This window comes from Cavia porcellus, unplaced genomic scaffold (genome assembly GCF_034190915.1).
Source record: "Cavia porcellus strain 051 isolate PalLab524CR breed Dunkin Hartley unplaced genomic scaffold, mCavPor4.1 scaffold_28, whole genome shotgun sequence".
NCBI lineage: Eukaryota > Metazoa > Chordata > Mammalia > Rodentia > Caviidae > Cavia > Cavia porcellus.
Window position 1 is genome coordinate 8,990,418 of NW_026947511.1, and position 21,490 is coordinate 9,011,907.

At 35.3% G+C, this 21,490-nt stretch overlaps 1 protein-coding gene across 6 annotated transcripts in view; it reads left to right on the forward strand.

Moving 5' to 3' along the window:
• LOC106028536 (jerky protein homolog-like) overlaps positions 1–21,490 on the forward strand; it is a 59,494-nt gene that overhangs the window by 7,730 nt on the left and 30,274 nt on the right. For 3 of the 6 annotated variants that reach the window (XR_010044287.1, XR_010044286.1, XR_001202155.3), the window contains exons 2-3: positions 12,724–12,822; positions 14,688–14,841. Coding sequence is in view for 3 of the 6 variants with exons in the window: in XM_063239478.1 (XP_063095548.1) it covers positions 9,329–11,047 (1,719 nt within the window). In the remaining 3 variants the exon portion in view is untranslated. Of the gene's footprint in view, positions 1–9,109; positions 11,346–12,723; positions 12,823–14,687; positions 14,842–21,490 lie in introns of those variants that run through there. The other 3 variants (XM_063239478.1, XM_063239477.1, XM_063239479.1) reach the window with 1 other exon arrangement.

Here is a 21,490-nt window from a genome sequence, read left to right on the forward strand (position 1 = left end):
CCTTGCTGTAGATTTTTTTTAGTCATGGCTAATTGGAGTTCTATATATCTTACTTATCTGTATGTCAAATTCTTTTTCCTTATCAGGCAAATTTTCTCCCATGACATCTATGAGCAGGTTTCTTTTTTTATGTCATTTGTACTATTTCCTGATTTTCATGACTCCAGTCATTCTTATGTTATTCTTTGTTGCATCATCTAGCAGCTGCTGGGTTAATTTTCTCATGCTCCCTTACTCTTTTTAAGAATTCTTTCTTTTGATGAACATCAACAGCAATCCTCTTCTCTATATCTGCAATTCTGTCCTCATATCGGTTCATCCTACTATGTACACTTTCAATGAAATGTATAATCTCCTGGATATTTGTTTGAATACATTTTATGGATTCCATTTCTTTCCAATGTTGGGCATTCCTTCATTATGGTTACCATCTCTGTAGTTATCTAAGAAATTATTTTTGATTTGATTTTTTTTCTAGAGTGTTATTCATTTGCCTTGTTACCAGTTCAGAGAAGCAGGTAGGTGGCTTTCAGATTGTCCCACATATTACCCCCTGAGTTTGCCTTTGGTAAGCCAGACGTCTAGAGTTACATCTTAAGTGTCTTCTTCTTTTCTCATTTTTTAAAGTTGAATTCTTGATATGATGATCATTAATTGCCTATAGTAAGTAGTTTTATTACTAGTATTTAGAACCCCTAGGAAATGACTACTTCTTAGAGATATAGCTGGCTTTTGAGCTTTTAATCTGTTGCAAGATCCTACCTCTTTAATTTGTTGGGAATGAGAAGTTGCTGTCAACTTGCCCCAGCTCATGGTTCTTTGGCACTGGCCAATAGTATTTTTTATGAACGTTAAGCTTGGCATACCAGGAAGAACAACTGATTAGCATAATTACATCAGGCTTGGTATACCAGGAAGAACAACTGGCTAGCATAATCATGTCACTTGAGCTAACATAGTACAATTAGCAATAACTATAACATCAAACATAGCCTAGAAAATGACAACTGAGATTAATTTGCCAATATGAGTTTGCCACTTTGTATGAACTAGATTCGTGGTTATATAACAAAATTTAAAACAAACCAGAAAATTTTATGCAATAATAAGACCTCAATATGATAATTGTACCCTTAGGAGAGAACATTTAAAAAGGTGAGGGGAGAAAATAGAGAAATAGAAGACAGGGAGAGATTAGAAGCAAAGTTGGGGGACAAAGAAAGAACACAGAAACTTTGGAAAACTGGTACAGAAGACAAGAGAGAAAGAGAAAAGGAAGAAACAAAAAGAACAGATTAACAATTATAAAACTAGAAACCAAATTCTCATTCATCTGAAAACAGGAACAAACAGTGAAGAAAAAAATAAAACAAAATAATAAACAGGGAAGGGGGGTCCATTTCAAGGTGTGTCTGTGCTGTCACTGGTGGACAGTGCACGCAGAGTCCAGATGCCTTTTGATTCATCCCAGCAAGCCAGCGCTAGCTTTACATCAGGGATAATGGATAATTCCAGTCAGCCTACACCTTTATTTTCCCTGAAGTTCAGGCTGGTTTTCTGGCCATGAGGCTGAAACCAGACCTAGTTAGCCTGCAGCAGTAGGTGCACCTTCTATGGGCTTTAACTGACTGCCGTCCTCCACATCCTTCGTTCTCTTCACTGGTGCGCCTCTCCATCTCTGGGGTGGCCAGCAGTCACCACGCATCTGCAGATTTGAGCTTCTCCCTCCCAGGCAGTGAATCTTGACTCAGCGAGAGGGCGCCACCTCCTTCTTCACTGCCATTTCTCTTTTTGCTCTCACTGTGGGCTTCAATTCTCACTTCAGATACTTAGGTTCAGGGAACCTATTTCCCTCCTTTTTCTTTTCCTCATGTTGGTATATTTCAGTGTCTGTATACCAAATGTCGGAGAGGATCTTTGTCTGCTGCTCACCACTCCACCATTTTTCCAGAAGTCCTTTATCTTTTCTGGAAACACATCTTTTTAAAATATCTTTCCAATCAGTAAGTCTCAATAGTTAGCTTCACATACTTAGTAAACCATGTTATAAACAGATAGAGTATCCTTTAGACTTCGTTGTTCAATTAATAGAATCCAGACTGAATAGATATATTGTGATTCTTAAGAAGCATAAGGTTCTTTTAAGTAGAAGCATTAACTTCTACTTAAAATCGCCAGACATGTGAGCCCCTTGTGAGATAGTCAATTTGTCCTTTGACATTTTAAAGTAAGGATTCACTTCTGTCTAGTATAAAACACCTAGATGTCATTTTCTAATGTGAAGGCTGTTTTGTCTACATTAAGAATGATTTTTTTAGTATAGCCAGTTATATTAATCTTAGTCATATCTAGTTAACTTATGCTAGCTTTTACATCAGCAATTGCTGCTTTACTTTTTATGTTACGATGATGGCATCTTTCCTAAAACCTTATAAACCAACCTTTACTGGCTTCAACCTCGTCAATCATTTCCCTTACTTCTCTTACTGAATTGAGTAAACTTTAGGGACTTGCTGTGAGTTAGGCTTTGAATAAGGAATATTGTAACTAGTTTTCTGGCCATGACTGGTTTGTTCTTCTTAGACCACTGAATCTTTCTCCAAATTCACAATAAAAATGTTGAGATGATGGAAAAATCCAGAAGTATACTTGTTTGACACAATGTTGCTGCAAACCTTCAATTGTAAAAACACAGTATTTGCAAAGTGCAATAATACAAAGCAGAAATCAAGGTATACCTATAACAGCTAAGTCTCTATGTACCAGATTGTATTCTATACAATTCATACTCATTTTAATTCTAACAGTAACTATGAAGTGATTTGTTCTTACTATTCCTACTTAACAAAGGAAGAAATGAGGGCAAAGGGGGTATTAAGAAATAGTGAAGGTATCTACTTCATAAAGATGTTAAAAAGATTAAATCAGGTATTATGAGTAGTATAGTAATTCTAAAACCTGGCACTTACTTAATAACAACCCAGGTAAATTTACTTAATTAGTAAACAATGGAATAGGAGTAGGAACCTGGGCAGTTTGGTTCTAGTGTTGGTACAACCACTGAATTCTGCTGCTTCTAAGTTTAGATCCAACAGCCCTAGAATTCTGTTGAGGAAAGACTTTGAGTGCTTCACTCCTGCTACAAAGCCACTCCCCACCCTAGGACTAAAGCAATTTGTTTTTCAGCTCCAAAGCTGAATATTATTGATTTCAAAGTTTTGCATACAGGTTCAAAAAACTGTATCAAGTAACCACTATGTGCCAAATGTCTTTATCCTTATGAAACCTAAAACAACCTTTCTCAATCTGAGGTTTTAAGACAGACTTAATTCCTAATGCTTTAAAAAAAATCCTTGTCTGTTCTGTGCATCTAGAATGGTATGTCTTTACCCTTATGAAGCCTTAAACAACCTTTCTCAATCTGAGGTTTTAAGGCAGACTTAATTCCTAATGCTTTAAAAAAAATCTTTGTCTATTCTATGCATCTAGAATGGTTCTGTTTTGGCACCATCTTGAGAAAATTGAGACAAAACAATTCTAAAATAATATGAAAAATGTTATACTAGATGTGTATAAAGAGTACTTACAGCAAAGTGAGTATAACAGACACACTAGCTCTAAATCACATATAGTTGTGCACTTGGGAGACTGGGGCAATAGAGTCAGCTCCTGTTTGAGGTCAGTCTTGGCTGTATAATGAATTCAAGGTCAGCAAAAACCCGAAAAAGTAATGGCTGTAAAGTCAGACAGACTTCAATTTGTATAAAAGCTCAGCTACCTAAAGGGTGACTTCAAGAAGGGTATTTAATTTCTCCCAAGTCTCAAAAAGTTCTGAGAATTAAAATAGCACACCCAAGTCATTTAGTACAGTCTCTAGCACACACTAGGTTTTATGGTGCACTGTGCTGCTGAGCTATATCCCCAGCCACACAGTAGGTTTTATAATGTTGGCTACTTGCTTGTTTTTTCTTTTTTCAAGACAGGGTCTCACTATGTAGTTCAAGCTGTTTTTGAACTCACTATGTAGCCAAAGCTGGCCTCAAATTCATGGAGGATCCAGCTGTTTCAGACTCCCATGTACTGTGATTGTAGGAGTGTACACCAGGCCCAGAGTTGGCGGTCATTTTTATTAAGTCTGTTGAGTAAGTCACCAGAATACAATTTGAGTATCTGTCTTAGACCACTGTAACCTTCACCATTAGAGCTATGTGCCTTATACATAACAGATATTCAGTAAGTATTTTTATTTAATAAATGACATCTACCAGGAAAAATGGTTTGTAAGTAGTAGGCTAAATGAATAATGAAATTTTCCAGTAAATTACAAAAGGAAGGTACTTCAAACTATCAAAAGATATGAAGCAATAAGAAAAGTCAAGAATGCATGAAAGCTTTAAAAAACTGTAAATACATACATATTTCAGTATGACTGTAGGTACAGCTAAAGTGAGTAATACCAGATAAAAAGAAGTGTGGGACTTAGATCATAAATGGCTCTTACAATATACCATAAAAAAAGATTTGAAATTAAATTTTGTAAGAGTAGAGATTGTGCCTACAGAGATATACAGGAAAAGTACAAGAAGAGAACCAATACGAAGAGCTGTCTATAAAACCTCAGTCTAACAAAGTAGGGGTCAAAGTAGGAGGGGCTTGGTGGATTCAGCGGTATTTGCAAACGTGAGCCTTGGGTTCCACTCTTAGCAACACCACACACATGTGTGCGCACACATGCTCAGCTAGTATAAGTGAAAAAACAGAATCTACAAGTTTCATTCTCAAAGATATAAAGTTAACCAATAGAGGGGATAAAATTACCTGTCTTGAGATGAATGAGTATCTGTCATACAAAGTAAATAGTTAATTATCTATACTTAATACATGAAGAAATAACATTGAGAGCATTTATTTTATTTTGTATATATATATCTTTATATATATATAAAGATATAGATATATATAAAGATATAATATATATCTTTAAGTAGATACATATATGCTTCCATAGGTATGTATCAATTTAAAGAAATATATCTATAAAGATACATATTTAAAGATTTCTTTATTAAAGATTTATTTCTTTATTTATATATATACCTTTGAGTAAATATATATATATATATATATATATATGCCAAAAAAACTCAAAACAAATCATAAAATTTGTTGCTTCTGGGAAATAGGACTTGATGTGCAAAAGGGTAGGACTTTTTATTATAAGCTCTTTTTAAGTTTATAATGAGCATTTTAAAAAATTTAATGTGTCAGAGAGAAGAAGCATTCATTTATAAAGCTGTCAGGCTTTGAAATCCCATTACGTCCTTTGTGAAGGATACTCCCCCATCTTGAGCTTGCACAGGTTGTGTCACTGGCCACTTTTCTAGAACACACCAGACTGGTACTTTCCTGAGAGCTCTGTAATTTTCTTTTTTCAAAATTTTTCTACATGACTGACTTCTTCCCATTATTCTTAATTATGTTATCCTCAGAGGCGTCACCTACGAGCCTTTCCTATTCCCTTTACTTCCAAACCACTTATTCTTTATTACTGTTACTTTCTTCATGACACTTAAGGTATCTGAAATTATCTTATTTATATTATGTCTTTCCCATCACACTAAAGCTTATAAAATAAAGAGCTTAACCCAATCTGTTCATTACTAGATCTCTAGAACATAAAACTATATTTAGCTTATAGATATAGCTTGGCACATAGTAGGTCCTCAATGAATTTATATTCTGTGTACAAACTCTTACTGGTATCATAGCACTCTAGCATTCTTGTAACTCCTTGAGAAGTATAAGACTTTCTCTGTCTGTCTGTCTCTCCTTTTTTCTTTTTTTTTTTCCATTTCCCCATATCCAACATAGGGTCTGATTTCAAAATATGAGGTAAATGTCTATGGTTTATATTAGGTATCCAATAAATGTCTATTGCTCAAATGTATGAACAGTACTATGAGTTTTCTTATATACCATTTTATGTAGTCTGGTTTTCTTAGTGTGTACATATGTGTTCATGTACATGTAAATGAAGGAAGAGTTTTCCACCATTCAGACCCTTGTAGTGTCATAGTTATGGCTTTTGTTTCTAATTCATCTTTGTCATCCTCCAATGGTGAAAAAACTCACACTATTTTGAAAAGGATCATGAGGGTTCTTGACTGTTTACAGGGAAAACTTCAGGTAGAAGCTTAGCAAAGTCCTACGGACATCCTTCATGCAGGTGAGCCAAAAGACTTAGTATAGATGACTGTGATCATCTGACAGGACAACAGCACCTGTTGCTCCTCTACCCGAAATGACTCAAATGGTAAAAGGTGACTTGAGTTGCAAATAGTTCTCCACAAACCAGCACAAATGCCTCTGCAGCAACATTGGAGAAGTAAAAAGAAAAGCACAGCACTAATATTTTGAAACTTTTCCTCACTGTCTATAATATTGCAGATGTGAAAAACCATGTCACCCACTGGATAATCCATTCAGAATTAACTAAATAAAACTTTTAAAGTGAGACTCTTTATAGATCATGGATTTCATTGGTTTGGAAATAGCACAAGGTGGTGCAAGTGGACTTCACATACACATTCTTCAGTAACGACTGTATACCTTCAGTGGATCTATGTAATTTTGGTTTTTTATATCTAATGAGCTATTTCAGCATTCTGACTTCCTCAGAAGAAAGAAGAAGGATCATGTCAATATGATCTTTTTTGTTTTAGGAAATAATTGTCTTTAGTGTTTGCTTTTGAAATTACTTTGAGAAATAATGGACTCATGAATTATTATTTCTGGTTAAAGAAAGCCATGAATCACAGTAACGAATTAGAAAATAATGAGACCAATTTCAGTAAATTCTATAAAATATATTCTTTGCTGTAGACAAACAGAGATTTCATAATATTAGAAGGAAAGGAAGGATGAGGAAAGATAGGATGGATGAGGGAAGAGGGGCAGAAAGAAAATGAGAAGGGAGAAAAATGTATTTTTAGGGGTTTTTTTTCCAGTCACCTAAGAGTTACAAGTCTTAACTCACAAAAGTGTAGAATATTAGGGACAAAAAGCAGCATAAAAATGACCTGGTTGAACTTTCTTATTTAATGAGAAAAAAATGAAGACCTTGAAAAATTAATTGATATGTTAAAATACTCATCATCAGTAGTAGAAGCAGCATTTAAATACATAGAATATAACAAATTGTTTTTCTTGTGTGAGGAATTGAACCCAGGGCTTCACATATGCTAGGCAAGTGCTCTCCCACTGAACTATACTCCCCACCTCCATGAAAAAAATCTTAGGAAAATTTTATCAGTGGATATTCACCAGTGTCCTTTGAGAAATTTGCTATTTCTAAAAAATGGTGATATTGGCTGGGGATTTAGCTCAGCGGCATAAGCGCCTGCCTTGCAAGCAGGCAGTCGTGAGTTCGATCCCTGGTACCGATAAAAAAGGAAAAAGACAAAAAAATAAAAAATGGTGATATTAATAAACAATCAGCATTACTACTACTAATATTTAGGATGTTTGGATGTACTTTCCTTTCCAACAATGACAATACCTAGGATGAGTAGTATTTTTAAAAATAGCCAAAAAGAATTGTTTCTTTTAAAAATATGTTTAAGTTTTTAAATTTAAAAACTTTTGTTTTACCATTATGGGATACTCTCTAAAGCAAATTGCGTAGTCCAATAAAGAAAGAATCAGAGTCATCTCTGCTGCTCATTATAATTCAGAATATTTCCAGCATGGGTCAGAATATCTTGGTTCTAAAGCAGTGCTTCACCATTTATAGAAATTTATAGCAAAGACAAGTATTAAGGTTTTTTTTTCAACTTCTTTATTAGTACATGTTTATAGTACATAATGATTGCATTCCTTGTGGGGAGTTGGTACATATACATAACACATATTAATTCTTTTTTATCCTCCCCCCCCTTTATTCCCATTTCTCCATCATTAAGCGGCTTCATATGCTTTGACTAATTACTCAAGAAAGTTTCCCCAAAACTTATAATTTGAATTCTCTTTTTAATGGGCAGCCAGGAGATTCTTACTCCTTAGGAAAATGAAGATTCCAGATAAAGGAGAGTATGCCGTTCTTTTATAAGTGTAATGAAAGGAGATATAATTATGTAGGATGTTTGTTGTAGGCAAAAGAAAGAAAATATTGAAGTAAGAAAAAGAAATGAGGGGCTGGGGATTTAGCTCAGTGGCTTAAGCGCCTGCCTGGCAAGCAAGAGGTTGTGAGTTAAATCCCTGGTACCAAAAAAAAAAAAAAAAACGTGTGTTCTCACCCTACCAAACAAACACAATCTCTTGCTCACTTATTAGGTTTTATACATTTCTCATATTTATTTCCTGAATTTTAAACTATTCTAAGTAGAAACTCATTTTTATAGATCTTCCAACCTGAAAGACTGCCCTTACATCTAATGGGAAAATACAGAGACTTGGAACCAAATGAAGTCTTTAGAGTTTTGTAGTAGATTACATTGGGCATTTGTTGAAGGTCTATAAAAATATGAGGATGACAAAAATGAGGAAGAAAAAGTTGGCTCCCAATAGAACTTTATAAATTAGTACTTGAAATAAGGCCCAACCCACAAACTAAAAGGAAACATCTTACTAGAATGTCTAAAATGCATTTTAATTCTGAACTTGATTAACAATAACCTTTCAAATGAATAAATATTGAAAATTTGTGGGCATTTTAGGCACATATCTGAAGAGACCTTTTTATTTTTTATTACTCATAAATGAGTAACAGATAACCATACAAATAAATCAAACAGGTGAGTTGATGTAGAAAGGGAAATCTGTATTCAGTGACTTTAGATTTAAGATTTCTAACATCTTGCCAAAACATTTCCATGTTATCCAGCATGGGGTTCACCTACTATTTCAGTCACACACCAAGAGTGTCAGGTTCTTTTGCTAAAAATATTCCAACTCATATCATATTGGCAGACAATACAAGAAAATCTGTCCAGTAAAATGACCAAGTTTTATGAGACTGAATATAAACAGAAAGAACGTGTAATATTTTAATAATCTTGAACACTAATTAAATCTCAATCTTTTCATAATTAAAATGATATTTTTAATACAGGTCCACAATCTCTGCTCTACAATTCAAAAATAAGACAAAATCAGAAAACACTCTGAAACCCAAAAGTATTTTGCACTTTTGGCACCTGGACTATTTGGCAACGAAACCTACCGTGAACAAACATGGGGCCTCTGTTTCTTCAGCACTCAGGTGCATCCAGCACACAGGACTCTGTTATTTGCTGACATTTTATGACCTGAGGAATATTTATATTGTAAAATGTCCAAGAGAGTTAAAACTATACCTGTGAGTAACAGTGAGAGGAAGAAAAGGAAGCATTTGTCTTTGTCTATAGCTCAGAAAGTGGAGCTATTACAGAAGCTTGATGCTGGTGTGTCTGTGAGACATCTTACTGAAGAATATGGTGTGGGAACCACCACCATATATGACTTAAAGAAACAGAAAGACAAGTTGCTGAAATTTTACAGTGACAGTGATAACCGAGAGCTAATGAAAAATAGAAAAACATTGCACAGGGCCAAAAATGAGGATCTTGACCGTGTGCTGATTGAATGGATTCGGCAACAAAGAAGTAAAGATATGCCCCTAACTGGTTTATTGGTCATGAAACAAGCTAGAATATACCATGAGGAACTGAACATTGAAAGTGAATGTGAGTATTCTGAAGGCTGGCTACAGAAATTTAAAAAGCGTCATGGTATAAAATATCTTAAAATGTGTGGTGAAAAAGCTTCTGATCATGAAACTACTGAAAATTACATTGATGAATTTGCTAAGATAATATCTGATGAAAACCTTAGCCCTGAACAAATTTACAATGCTGACGAAACAGCACTATACTGGTGTTATGTTCCTAGAAAAACCTTAACAATGGCTAATGAAAGGTTACCAACAGACCTCAAGGATGCCAAACAAAGATTAACTGTTCTTGGGTGTGCTAATGCTGCAGGCACACACAAAATAAAATTGGCAGTCATAGGAAAAAGCCTAAATCCAAAATGTTTAAAAGATGTGAGCAGTTTACCTGTGCATTATTATGCAAACAAGAAAGCATCAGTAACAAGAGAAATCTTTTCTGACTGGCTCAATAAGCACTTCGTGCCTGCAGCACGGGCTCATTGCAAACAAGCTGGACTGGAAGACAATTGCAAAATTTTACTGTTTTTAGACAACTGTTCTGCACATCCCCCTCCAGAACTTCTTGTGAAAAGTAATGTTTTCAGCATTTACCTTCCTCCTAATGTGACATCTGTAATACAGCCATGTGACCAAGGAATTTTACGCTCCATGAAGAGCAAGTATAAACATTATTTTTTAAACTGCATGCTTGCTTCAGTGAACAGAGGCCTGAAAGTCCAGGATTTCCTTAAAGAGTTTAATCTTAAGGATGCCATTTATGCAGTTGCTAATGCTTGGAATGATGTCGATAAGTCAACATTAACAAGTGCTTGGCACAGACTTTGGGCTACGATGATGTTTGAAAATGACCTTGCCGATGAAGATTTTGAGGGGTATAAGGACTCTAGTGAGAAAGTGATGATATCAAAACTCATTACTTACGCCAAAAGTTTATCAGCCGAAAGTGTAAATAAGTTAGAAGAAGCTGACATTGAAGAAATGCTGAACATTGATAATGATGCACCTGTTGTGCATCCTTTGAGTGAGGAGGAGATTGCTAAAATGGGCCAAAGTACAGACCAGTATGAAGATAGCAGCAGTAATGATGATGACATTGTGAGCACAGATAAAAAAATCTCTGTAGACAATATGGTGGAAATGTGTGACCAGTTAATTGCTGGCCTTGAACCATGTGCATTTATCAGTAAACAAGAGATCTTGGTAATTTATGCAATTAAAGAGAAACTGCTTAGACAAAAACCTATGTTGTTAAGGAGACAAATGACACTGGGAAAAGTTCGCTGTAGTAATGCTTCTATATTACTTGAGAAGACTTCTGGTTCACCTACATATGTTTAGCTTCAACCTAGTTTTGTAAACAATGTTAATATTAATGTAACCATACTTCCAAAATTCTCAAGCAACCAGAATTGATGAACATTTATTGCATGTATATGTATTGTGAGTTAGTTTTCATCAGCAACTTTTACATAAAAATTTCCTTGAAAATGAGAAACTTTATTAAAGTAGCAGAAGAAATAAGAAACTTTAAGTATATTTGGTCTATATTTATATTATTTCATTTAATAGTAAATTTATATCAATAATTTCACTTACTGATAAGTCTACTGATTTATATAAATAAATTGTAGCATTATGTCTGATCTTTATTCCTCTTATTGTGAATTTTTATACATTTCTTTCCAGAAATACTAATGTGTTTCATTACAGGGTACAATCTCATACCCATTCTGGGGTATTATAAACTACATATTCATTACATTCCAAAGAATTCCAATTCTTTTCTAAAGTTAAAAAATTCTCTGAAAACATACTTACTCCCCCAAAGTTTGGAGAAAAGATTGTGAGCCTATAATACTTACCTTAGAAATTTGTTTTGCAAATCTAACAAGACAATAAATGTAAAGTAGTGCTAAGCACAAAGTAAATACTCTTTACATATAGTTACTATTACTGTTATTTCCTTACTCATTTAAAACTTAGGGCAAGATGTTTCTGATGCTGAAGATAATAAATCAACCTAACATTGATACTAAGATAAGCACTCTTCAAATTTTATCATCCTAAGAGACGCTTTGACAATGTGCACATAATAATTCAGTTTAGTATCTCCTAAATTTTTACCCAAGAGATAGAGACATTTCCTAAATCAGAAGACAGAAAGTGTTATTCTACATTAAGTTACATTGTTAATAAAACCTATAGTTAGCCTTTATTTTATTCATCAGAGAAATACAGTTGTTTGCGTACCATTTCTTCAACTTTCTCTGCTCCCAGTATCACATAAATCATTTCCTATTCCTTGTAATCCAGAGTTTCTACTGTCTTAAGTCCTTAAACGTATCTGAATAAACAAATTGATAATTGTTTTATAAATAAGTCTATTGTTAGCCTTATGACTTTAAATTTTCCCAATAGGCTCATCTTTGTTTTGGTTTTAACCATCTGGTGTGTTATACCGTAAGCCATATGGGGCAGAAACCACATTCTCATTCCTGTTCACTCTGTCTTCGCTATTTATTTATTTGGTACTGGGGGTAGAACTCAGGACTGTGCTCTTGCAAGGCAGGCACTTATGCTGCTGAGCCAAGTCCCCAGCACATTCACTATCTATAACAGCAGACATAAACACGAAAGAGAATACATATGCATTTAAAGACCAAACTATATTCACAGGCTTTTTTGGTCAGATTATTTGAACTTAATACCATATTGTGAGGTTTTTTTCATATCGGTCCTGTTGGATCTGATAAAAACCAGATCTCTGCACTGCATCCAACTTATCATCTTTCTGAGATTTCTTACTTACAGATACAGGATTGAACATGATTCTTGCAGCTCCTCCATAAGACTAGCCTTATTTATTCCCTCTATCCCTCTATCATAACTGTCCCTCTTATTTCTCATTAGTTCATGCTTCAGCTGTTTGCTATGATTGTCATAAAGTATATTAAGATCATCATGTGACTTCATAGGCTGATCTAACTGGTGATAAGCTTCCTTTCCCCACTCAGTACTGCTCTTCAGTTGGGGCGAGCTGCAGTTGGACAGAAAGAGGCATGATATGCAAGGAGGAATCCCAGGAGGGAGGAAAACGACACTACTCCACCTTGGTAAGTAGGGATTGGAGGGTAGTCCTCAGTATTATTCTTCCCAATCTCATAGAATGAATGATTAAGCCAACTGCCAACTAATAGAGATGCCTGGAATCGCTGTGCTGCCCTAGAAATCTCAGCCAGGGAGTGGCTAAAAGTCTGCTCTATCGGTACTTGAACCAAAGGAAACAAAAACCAGGTGATACTAATTTTTTTTTTTCTTTTGTGCCAGAGATCAAACTCCCGACCTCACATTTGCCAAGCAGGCACTGAGGCCGCTAAGCTAAACACCCGGCCCCATATACTAAATGTTGTATTGTGAACTATGTCCTACAAACTGACCTTACATAATATAATTTTTGAACTTCATTTACCACATAATATCAGGTTTTTGTCTGTACTTTCTACAAAATTCTAATGATGCTTTTCCTCCCCCAAATAATATGCTTTATGTCACTTGGGGATAAGTGTTATCTGGAGTGTGAATCCAGTTGATAGGTAACAGCTGCCTGAATACAAGTTTGACAGTTTGAAGCCATGTCCCAGCTTAGTCGGTGTGAGGTAAACATCTGTTAATGTCTGCCTTGTGTGCATCAAGTATAATATAAATGACAAAACAGATTGTATCTATTCCCAGTGGAGGCCTTATATTTTTCCTACTCATCTTTGCTTCAGACCTGCTGCTTCTGGTAGTTTACAGGTGATATCATTACTTTGTATCCATTTTCTGTATTATGTTGCACCAGACAGCACCCCCTTTCCTTTACACACACAAACAGCAATCACAATGAAAAGACTGATGATGGAGGGGGTAATTTGACAAAGACAAGGTGCTTATCTTTAGGCAGTGCTGTATTTATTTATTTATTTATTTGTTTTGATACCAAGGATCAAACTCACAACCTCCACTTGCCAGGCAGGAGCTTGCTTATACAGTACTAAGGACTGAGCTAACCCTCAGTCCTTAGTACTGTGTTTTAAAATCCAGTTAAAATGAACCCTATGGTGTTGTATTTGGGAATTCAGTGTATTAGTATCAATTTGTTGTTTTTAACATCTATAAGCAGGTGGATAGAGAAATACCAGTAAGTATGCATTTATGGGTCTGTATATATTCGCATACACTTGAGACAACCTAGAAGCAAAGATTCCCCAGTGGTTATAAGTATACTTAGATTCCAGATATGGTTTCTAAATACCATTCTTCAATAAAAGTGACTAGAGTTCCTTATAAAAGTGATTACTGTCAAGAAGAGCAGAAAAGGAACAAAATGGACTTAAAACATCTTGTGGTGAAAGGAAAAAAATGTGGGCTTTTTCATAGGAATCAACATTAAAAAAAATATAATGTCTAAACCTGGAACAGTCTGAACAGGAAAATGAATAATGATTGTATTGGAGTATAACCCATATGGAAAAAGAAATATTCCTGAGACCATATAGTTAAAAATAAGCAATAATTATCCCCCCCCCCGTAAGAGGAGAGCAGCTTTTCCTTACAGTGAAGTTTCGATTAATATAGAAACAAATAGAAAATCACTAGTAAGTAAATATCACCTGATACTTGCAACAGGTGCAATATATTTAGGTATCCTAAAACTAGCTAAAGTTTAAGGAGGAAAGCCTGTATATCAAATTATCTACCATAGATACTTAACTATCCAAAGGAAAAAAATAATAACTTTACAGTGGAGAATCGAAGTACTTCCTTAAGTAATAGCTCAACATTACCAGTAATAAAATATCATGAATCATTATGTGATACACTAGAGACACATTTTCATTTTTGTGGTATTCTTGCCAAATGTGCATACTTGGTTCAATCATGAGAAAACTCACTTTGAGAGAAATTCAATAAAATAACTGATCATTACTCGTTAAAGGTATAAACAACATGGAAGACAAGAAAGAACTGAAGAACTATTGTAGATCACAGGAAATTAAGAAGAAAGAACAACTAAAATTAGGATCCTGAATAGAATTCTGCAACAGAAAAAGAATCTAAGTGAAAATACTAATGAAATTAAGTCATCTTCAGTAAGTAATATTATACCAGTGCTGATTTCCTGGTTCTAATATATACTGCCATGATTATAGAAAATGCTAACATTGTAGAGAAGCTGGGTGAAAGAAATATGAAAACTATGATATTTTTGCATCTTTTCCATATACCTAAAGTTTATTCAAGATAAAAAGTTAAGAAGTATACTTCGTTTTGTTTTAATGAAATACCTTTCAGCCACCCCAGCTAAAGGGAAACACTGCTTTCTAACCTCTGTTCTCTATAAGATTCTAGGCCCCACCCATGATGCACAGATACATTTCAGGGCAAGCTTCTCAACCTCCCCTCCATTGTTCCCCACATTGATTCATCTCAGTTTATAGAGTGATTTGTCATTTTACACATTGACTAGGACCGATCTTTGTCCGTCAAAAAACTTAATAATGTAGAAACAAAGGGTACTCTATTCCTGGTCCCTCTCTTTGGCAGCCCAGTGGAATGGGCAGAGCCTTCATAATTTTAGTCTTTTCTCCTTTCTTCAGGGCCTGAGAGCAGAGGACCAGAATAAAGATTGATTTCTTATTGATGGAAATTGTCATAACCATATCTGTTTGAGGTTTTTTATTTTGTTTTGGTTTGGTTTGAGTTTTTTTGAGACAGGGTATGCTATGTAGTTCATGCTAGTCTTGAACTCATTATGTAGCTCAGGAGTGCTAGAATCACCAGTGTGTACCACTCCACCCAGCTATAGTTTTAAGTAATTTTTCTTTTCTGTCTTACACTCAAAGTTGTGAAGATCCTTTAATTGTACTTGTTCTCGTTCAATGGTGTTTGTTAACTTTCTGAATCCTGGCATGTCTAAATGTCTTCATTTTTTTTAATTTTGAGAATATTGTTATGCTATCTTCAAAGTTTTCATTAGCTTAAGTAATCTGGAGGGGTTTTTGTTTTGTTTTGTTTTGTTTTTCAGAAATATTAGAATTTTCCCCTGTATCCTTAGTTCTCTGGAATTTTGCCAGCAAGTATTTGTCATCTGACTTTTAAAAATTTGCTTCCAACTCATTCTATGGGGGTCTTTCACTGGAAGTTTCATGTCTTTAATTGGCAATGAGTTTTATTTTACCTATTATTTCTCTGAATTTTCCATTGCTCCTATCACACCATTCACTTTTTTTGAAAGTCTTACATTTTTCTCAAATGTTTGGGGATTCTTGGTCATGTTCAGCTTGTTAACCCTTACGTCTTCAGTGCTTATTTATTTTCTGTGGTTTGAGGGGTGGAACACTGGGAAGCAGGATACTACCAGGCCAAGGGGCTCAGTAACATCTGGGTATGCAGACTCTCATTTCCTTTTGGTGTTCACACATCTGTGCAGTACTAACCTGCTTGTGATATCCAAGTATTATCATTCACTGGAATTACTTTTGCTGTTTGCTTGTATAACATAGTGGAAAAATTAAAGAGGAACTGCCTGATTGTTTCTACTGCAGCAGTATTACAAAATCAACTGATTTAATTCAAGGCTGTCTCCTGATCCCCATATCTATTTTCCTTAAGTTTGGAGGAATACCGAAGCCTATCTCATAAATTTTCCAGGCACCTTCTTCATGAATTTTGCATAGTTCAATGTTATCCCAATTTTGTTTTCTGTCTTTCAAATGTTTCCCCAGCATTTCAGGTCCAGTTGAAGTAATTTGTCTTGTAAATCAGCATGATTTTCAAATCTCTATTTGCGTGTGTGTGTGTGTCCCTATCAAGATAGTTTAATTTAGTTTATGGGTTAAGTCAGAAGAAGGCTAAATGAGCTTGTGTTTATGCTGCTGTCTTAATTGTGTGTGTGTGTGTGTGTGTGTGTGTGTTACTAGACATGTAATATTTTTGTAGAAATTTTCAAAACTTTTTAAATATACATATTACTTTTCAGCTAAAATGTTATATGTAAGATCACTACAGTAACCAGGCAAAAGTGATCTAGCTGGAGCAGAGGAGGCAGCGCTGAGCATGATTGCTTGGTCCCTTCTTTCCACTACAGAGCAAAAGACTAGAACTCTATGGACTAGTTTTAGGAACAACTGGCATGATTTAGCTCAGGAGTTTCTGCTCTCATGGGTTCTTTTATTATTTTATTTTTTTCCAGTGTTCAGGTTCAAACCCAGGACTAGGCAATTGGTCTGCTATGGAGCTAAACAATCAACCCCTAATAGATTCTGAGTAAATAGTAGCTATCTTTATTACTACTATTAAAACATTAGGCTTTATGCCTATCTGAACTCCACCACTCATTCTGTCAGTCACACTTTAGGGAGTTATTTAAAGGACAAAGGACAACTAAGCCGCTATTGAATGTGCCTAAGGACTCTACCAGATATGTATATATTACCTTACTTAATCTTCACAATTACCCTAAGAGGTAAGTGTTTTCATATCCAGGACGTATTGAGAAACTATTGATTCAGACAGACCCAGAAGGTATGTACACAAATTCAAATGAGTAAGAAATAGCTGGTTATTCTATTTCCTTAAGTTTAATTAAAATTATATTTTAATTAAAACCAAGTCCTGGCATGGTTGCAATGACAGGGGAGAAAATGACATCACAGCCATCTGGGGACTTCCCTATTAAGACTGGAATTAAGGTTCTGGGCTCTTCCACAGTGTCCTAAAGCATGAGAAGAGCCTACCTGTCATCTGTCATCGGTCATCCATCTATACAATTCTGCTGCTGTCCAGGAAAGCATACTCTAGATGGAGCTATGTAGGACCTATGATGGCAAGATCTTTAAGATATCAGGGTCTGGTCCCTAAAATTTAAAAGATTCACCCAACATTCAGCCATCCTCTCTGAGCACTAGTCTCCATCTTTGCCCTCAGAACCTCAGGAATCCTCTTGCTGCCAGACAGTGTGAGGGTCAGTTGTCCATTCCAGATTCTTACTGTCCTGTTCAAAGTATGGGATAGGGCAACCACTGAACATGAAAGTTCAAAATTTACTGAAGATAGTAGAGGTAACAAAAGTAGGGAAAAATAATGTTTTGAAAAGAAAGAAAAAACAGGAAAAGAGAAGTGCTCTAAAAAGCCCATAGAAAGGAAGAGAGAAAATGTACCCTGCTTCAGAGGAGGTCACTGAAAGAGTAACAAGACAGTAGCCCAAGTCTTTGATACTCTTCCTTTGAGTCAGATACCATCATTGTTATGCACCATGATTTAACAGCTCTTTGTGGTGGCAGGGCGTGCCTTGTTGTCTGGTACCTCTTTTCCATTTCTTCATGATTGACAGGTCACACTTTGTTGTCAAGTCTCCTTGCCATGCCCTAATCTCCTGTCTCACTCTTACCCCAATCATCTACTTTTAGTGATGGAGATTTATTTCTTTCTTCTTTTTGCCCTGTTTCCTTTTTTCCTTTTCTTCTCAGAATAGTTAGTAAAATCTAACTATTTTAGCTTTTTCAAAATAAAAACTGTTCATTGCCTTTTCTGCTCTCTTTTTTCAAAATTCCTGAAACATGGGGCTGAGGGTTTAGTTCAGTGGTAGGAAATATGTTATCATGTGCAAAACCCAGGCTTTGATCTCCAGCAACACACACACACACACACACACACACACACACACACACAAATACACAATTATGAGGCAAGAAAAATACTAGTTTCCTATTTTGAAAGGGGGGTAGTGAGCACAAACTACAGAGAATATAAAGAATGATCTCAAAGAAGATTTTTCTACCACAAAAATTAAATACAAGCTTGGCAAGCACAAGGTTGTGAGTTTGATCCCTGGTACAAAACATAAGTATAGTAACTAACCCCAATGCTTCAATAAGAAGGAAAGGTGGGATTCAAAAATGCTATTTCCATTATACACACCACCTAACTAGAAATCATCCTGAAGATCAAGCTCCCGTTGCTGCAGGACACGTGCTTTTAGGCAGCAGAGAGCAGCAGCTGCACATTTCAGATGATCCACTCTGTGCGCACTCTAGATGGGATTTCAAGTGCTTGGTGAGACTCCGGCACTTGAGGTTCAAATCCAGAATCGCCTCACTCACCTCCAGCAAGACATTCCATCATTTTATACTGGATAAATATAGTGTGTCCTAAGGACAAAATGTAACTAATCTGGAGATTCTACAAGAATTGTACTTATGTAAAGCTATATTTCCCAGAAACAGTACAAGAAGGCACATTTAAAGGGAACAAGCCCATGCACTATCAGCTCATTGCAATATATGCACTGTGTAAAATAAAGGTAAAATGAAGTGAGTTTTTCACATAGGTATAGTTTCAAGAGATTCTTGAGTTTTATTCTTTCTAATAATAATAGCACATTTCCAGTTAGAAAGTTTTTCTTTTCTTTTCTGAGACAAGGCCTTCTGTGCAGTTCAGACTGGCCTTAAACTCACTACGTAACCTTGCAGCAGTCCTCCTGCCTCAGCCTTCTAAGAGCTAGGATTATAGCCATGAACTATCAGACCTGACCCAAAGTTTTTAAAAATCCCATTTCAGAGAACCAAGGGCTTCATTTTGTTCTAAACTAATTTATTATAATACCAATGTAAATTTGATAACTTAGTAATAAAATCTTAAATAGCTAAGGATCTCTGCTATCTTTATTTTTATGTATACAGAAATATTTTTATATTGACCTCAACTGTTAAAATACATAAATTTAAAAAAATAATGATGACACCAGGGATTTAGCTCAGCAGCATAAGTGCCTGCCTGGCAAGCTTAAGGTCATGAGTTTGATCCCCAGTACCAAAAAAAACCAAAAATAAAATACAGTGATAGAAGAGGTAGTGTGAGTCTTCTGAAAAACCAAAATAAGGGATTAAAAAATTCAGACTTTCATAAGTGAGAATTTTGGACCCACACACATTTTGTTTGCTCACTTCACTTTTCCAGTAGAAAACCCTTTAGATAGATTATAGAAAATATGAAAACAAGGAAAGTACAAAGAAAAGTTCTCCAGGAGATCTGTCACCTAAATACTGTTAACCTTTTTTTTTTTTTTATCGGAACCAGGGATCGAACTCACGACTACTTGCAAGGCAGGCATTATGCCGCTGAACTAAATCCCCAGCCCCCAAGACTGTTAACCTTTTGACTGGCTTCTTTTGAAGTCTTCTCATACATACATACATACATATTCCAAATTTCCACTTTTATTATTGTTGCCCACTTCTTTTCTACTTACAGTCAGTATTTACGTGCATTCTGTTTTGTTTTTTACTTAGGCCACTGAGCTAAGTCCCCAGCCCCTTAGCTATCTATAACAACAGACATAAACATGAAAGAGAATACATATGCATTTAATTTTTAAAATTTTATTTTAAAGGTAGTAAAATACAACAAAACAAGACAGAACAAAGCCAGTCATGACAATGCAGTGAAGTTGGTACAGAACTTCAGAGCAGGACAGAGGGATAACAGTAATAGGTCTCATAGTACATCTTGTCATCCTTACAATAATTGTCCATTCCATCAGGTAGAGCAAAATAAAACCAAAAACAGAACATTGTAAAACCTATCAAAACAGAATATTAAATAGAGCAAAACAATCAGAACAAGGCAAAAACAGTGAAAAAAAATATTGGCCTTCAAAGACAAGATAGAAAGAAGTCCCCCATTTTTGCTACATTGCATGCTGTCATCCTCCCAAGAGATGCTCAGACCTCTGGCCCTGAGTCAGCATAATCAACCCAACAATACAAGCATTTGGTTGCTTTATGTATCTTGGTTGCTATCAACTCTGGCTGATCTTGAAACCACCCAGTTGCGAGTGTGTGTGTGTGTGGGGGGGGGGATGCTGCACACGCGATGTTGGATTCTCAGCACCCCCGTGCAGGTAGGCTCACAGGAGACACTGACTTGTTCTCTCCCTGGCACACCCGTGGCTCACACTGCTTCCCAGGAAGGATGGTTCTTTGCTTGCTTGGTTGGTCCCACAAGTTCCAGCTTTACTTAGTATTATAAAATAAGTACTTTGCCATTTTAAAAGTTAACTCTTCATGATCTTTTTTATTCATATGCTTCATTATTCACTTAACTAGTTCTCTGTTATTGGAAACAAAGGCATTTTCTGATTTCTGTATGCTGCCTTTCCGTCTGGCACTGGTATATATGGCTGAGTGCCAGGAATTTCTGCATGCTACAGGATAACCATTTTAGAGTGAACAATTTTTCCAGAAAATTAAAAGAAGATTTATAAAATAAACCTAACACAGACATATTGTCATAGAGAATTTAAAGCATACCTGGATTTTTAAAATGTATATAGATTTTTAAATTAAGGCATAAAAAGGATTTTTAAAGGTGTAATGTGATTAAAAGGAATATATATTTGATGTGCTTGTGAATTATAGATGCTACTTGTATTTCTGAAACTATGCAATGATCATTTGTAATACTTAATTTTATGTTTTTGTATATATAACTAAGAAAGTAATGTCTGTATGAATGCATAACAAACTAAATCTTGCCTTACTTTTACTGATGAATTTCTAGGCTTTTGTATTTATTTACATGCACTATTTAATTATGTGTATCCCTTGCTTATGTTTTATATAATAGGAAAAAGAGATCTTTGTTGTTGAGTTTTTTGCATTTTTTTTCTCTCTCTTTTTGTATTATTTGAAGTGAGTTTTACTCCTACATCTTTTGCTATTATACTGGAAACATGATTTA